Raw genomic sequence first — 3,680 nt, 5'->3', positions numbered from 1 at the left:
CAGTTGAAGGATATCAGATAACAGTTGTGTAATATAATCGTATTTCATAATGGAATACAAAAATATACTACTTCTGGTCGGATTAGTATTCTTCAGATTTGATAATGGGTAAAATAAAAAAATTCTCAAAAATGCCTATTATTATATCAACGTTGCAACAATTACTTTATTTTACTCTTTTTAAATGCCATATATTTATTTTACTTGAAAAATCACTGAAATTCCTTATAATATTAGCAAGTGAACTGTGGAAGATGAAATATGTTATTATATTTTCTAAATATTTTTTGCCCACTGTGTAGGTGTAGCGCAACACCAGTACAAGTAACAGTTAACCAGGGTGTGATCGAGGGGAGAACAATGACTACCAAATCAGGGTTCCAGTTCGACAGCTACCAAGGAATTCCTTATGCTAAGCCTCCGCTTGGAGATTTACGTTTTCGGGTAAGTCTATAGTTCTTTTCTGCTACTTTTTTTAAATACTCGTATATTAAGTTTATCAAAAAAAGTTATGTTACATCACTTTCAAAAAATGTGTTACAATGAAATAATAATTTCATGTATTGTAATATAATTTATAAGATACGTATATCTGCATGTTAACAATACGTGGTTCTTTCAATTAAAATAAGAACAGGATATATATTTAATTCATAGTTTTTAGCCAATTAACGTCTTACTAATTAGATTCTTACACGCCCGTTCAACGTCGGCGTGGTAAAGCCGGCATTGAGCATGGTTTAAGACCGTTTTAAGCAAAAAACGCCAAGGTGATAAACCTTACGTGGTAATATTAACACCACGTATTTTTAGTAAGGTTTATAGTGTGCACCATTTCCACACTCGCCCAATCTCAATTCTCTTTCTTGATTAAATTATAAAACATTCTTTAAATAGGCCTATACCAACCTCATCAAGATATAATATAGGCATACACATAGTTTCTAATGGTTCCACGATAACTCAATACAATGACTATTCGACACATCTTTAAAATTTTATTTCATGACTCTGTATCACTTTTTAAATGTGTTTTGAATTGTTAAAATTGTTTGAATTTTGAAAATTATCTGGTCACCGTTTCTAATATTCTTGTTGCACTTTTTACTGTATCGGTTGTATTACAATAATTAAAAATATTATAGAAAATTATCTATTTGGAATCCGAGTGCTTCGATATTTCTAAGATAATTTCATATGCAACTTTTATTCAAGGATCCTCTACCGGCTGACAATTGGAATGGTGTTCTAGATGCAACTAAACCCGGAAGTATGTGCGCTCAATTTGAGGCTATGTTTACTCATCAGGTGTATGGATCTGAAGATTGCCTCTTTCTTAATGTATATGTGCCCAAAACTGATATCAAACCTTTGGTTGTAATGGTGTTGATTCACGGAGGAGGTTTTGCTATTGGAGATGGAAGTACCATGCTCTTCGGCCCAGATCGCTTGATCACAAAGAGTGTTATTCTGGTATCAATGAATTACAGGCTCGGAGCTTTAGGATTTCTGTCTCTAGGTACAGAGGATATACCTGGCAATGCTGGACTTAAAGACCAAACACTTGCTTTAAAATGGGTCCAGAATAATATTCACCATTTTGGTGGAGATCCTGATAAGGTCACAATTTTTGGAGAAAGCGCAGGGGGAGCTTCTGTTCAGTACCACATGTTGTCTCCAATGTCTAAAGGATTATTTAGTAGAGCCATCATGCAATCAGGATCGTCTAATAATCCGTGGGCTCTGCAAAAACATCCACTACGTGTAGCTCACGAATTAACTGAGATTTTGGGAAAAGGAACAGATATTAAGGATATTGGGGATTTCTTGAGAACAATAACAACAAGAGAATTAGTATTTGGATCTGCAACACCACCTCTCATTAGTAAAAATCCACTCTTGTTTGTTCCGTCAGTTGAAAATGATATTCCTGGAACTGATGCATTTATTAATCGCTCTCCTGAAGACATTATGAACTCTGGTGATTTTCACAAGGTTCCTTCAATGTCAGGCCTAACTATGGAGGAAGGTTGGATTTTCAGAAGCAAACTTTTTAGTTTCAATAAAATTAATGAAGCATTAAGAGAAAGCCGTGTTTCCGATTTAAGCCAATTTGTGCCAGATGAACTTAAAACTAAATATGGAGAATCGACTGATAAAATAGAATCCAAACTCTTGAACCATTATTTCCCGGCAACGGAAACCGTATCGGATGGCATAACACATTTGCTTTCGGACTTTTTCTTTGTGAAAGATATTTTATCATCAGCGAGGCAGCTTGCAAAGCATTCTCCCCCCACATTCTTTTATAGATTCTCTTATGCCGGTTCGAAAAATCTCCTACATTTTTTGGCTCCTGAATTAAATTACTCTGGCACAGCTCATGCTGATGAGATGGCCTACTTATTCTGTCCTGGTTTTATGGCAATCTGCGTCATTCCTCTAACTCCATCAGATGAATTGGTCTCAGATAGGATGGTACAGATGTGGACCAATTTCGCTAAATTTGGGTAATTATCGATCTTTCCAAGAACCATATAAAAATAACTAACTAACATTAAGCTGTTTCCCTGGGGGATAGGCAGATAGGTTGGACCGCCATGAAATTCTTTCTTGGCCCAATCTCAATTTCTTAATTCACATTCATGCATTGTGTCATTTACTCTTCTGTTATTCTGACTCTTGACATAACTTAACTCAAATATTTTATTCACTTTGTCATGCCTTGAATTACACCATTTCCTCTTCATATATTTTCCTGGCACTTTCTCCGTTCATCCGCTTTGTACGCTTAAACCACCTAGGCATCCCTTCCTTAATCTTGTTTATGACGTTTACATCAGCCTTGCATTATTTCCGGATATCATACATGGTTTTATCACAGGTTTAGGTATCTTTTTTCTACACCACTTGCATCCTTCCTCTGCCAGTTCCACATCTCACTGCTGTAAATCAGGGTTGGTATCAGCACTCCATTGTGGGCTACTTTTTTCGCTTCTTTGGATGACTAAGTATAAAATAAGGAATTAGTGGAAAGTGTTGGAACTTTTTATCAATTTTGTTTTGTGATATCTACTGAATATTGAGTATTAGAGACATAATATATATTGAATCACCGGCAGCATGTTATTTTCACAGATAACTTGACAAATCTTAATATTTTTTTAGGAATCCAACACCAACAGCAACATCCACAATCCCAATAATTTGGGAGCCTGCTTCACCAACTAACCTTGTAACCCTGGACATCGATCAAGACCTCAAACTCATTCCAAATCCTTTTGTGGAAAGAGTAAAAATTTGGGGCGAACTATCAACCATGTAAAATATTGACATTTTATTATGGAGCAGCATGGCTTAGATTTTCTATCTATTGGTTCATCAGAGCTAGATTTATACCATAATTAATTGCGCTGGCACTATCGCATCACACCGTACCCAAAATATATTTTTTTGCGGAATAAATTATTTATAAAAAATGTTACATCGTCGCATTTTATTTACGGCCATATTCTATTAAACGAAAAATTACAAGTGTATGAGGCAGAGAAATAAAAATTTAAAAAATTATTATTGGGTAAAAATTAAAATATATATTTTTTTATAAATAATAATAATTTTAGACACGAGAATAATATTAAGTTAACAAGTATTATGTACAAACTTATTTTCAAAATTAA

At 34.5% G+C, this 3,680-nt stretch overlaps 1 protein-coding gene across 1 annotated transcript; it reads left to right on the top strand.

Annotated features, from left to right (window-relative positions):
• Positions 1-356: 356 nt before the first annotated feature.
• LOC149412324 (venom carboxylesterase-6-like) lies at positions 357-3,325 on the top strand. The gene is made up of 4 exons (XM_089645702.1): positions 357-444; positions 1,216-2,029; positions 2,381-2,510; positions 3,169-3,325. Exons 1-4 carry the CDS (start codon positions 361-363, stop codon positions 3,323-3,325), a joined length of 1,185 nt encoding a protein of 394 aa, XP_089501828.1. The 5' UTR covers positions 357-360.
• Positions 3,326-3,680: the final 355 nt, after the last annotated feature.

The sequence above is a fragment of the Hesperophylax consimilis genome, chromosome 23 (assembly GCF_061612785.1).
Source record: "Hesperophylax consimilis isolate HC1 chromosome 23, BYU_Hcon_1.0, whole genome shotgun sequence".
In the NCBI taxonomy this organism is placed as follows: domain Eukaryota; kingdom Metazoa; phylum Arthropoda; class Insecta; order Trichoptera; family Limnephilidae; genus Hesperophylax; species Hesperophylax consimilis.
The sequence above is the reverse complement of the archived record's forward strand: the minus strand, read 5'-3'. Positions and strand labels throughout refer to the sequence as shown.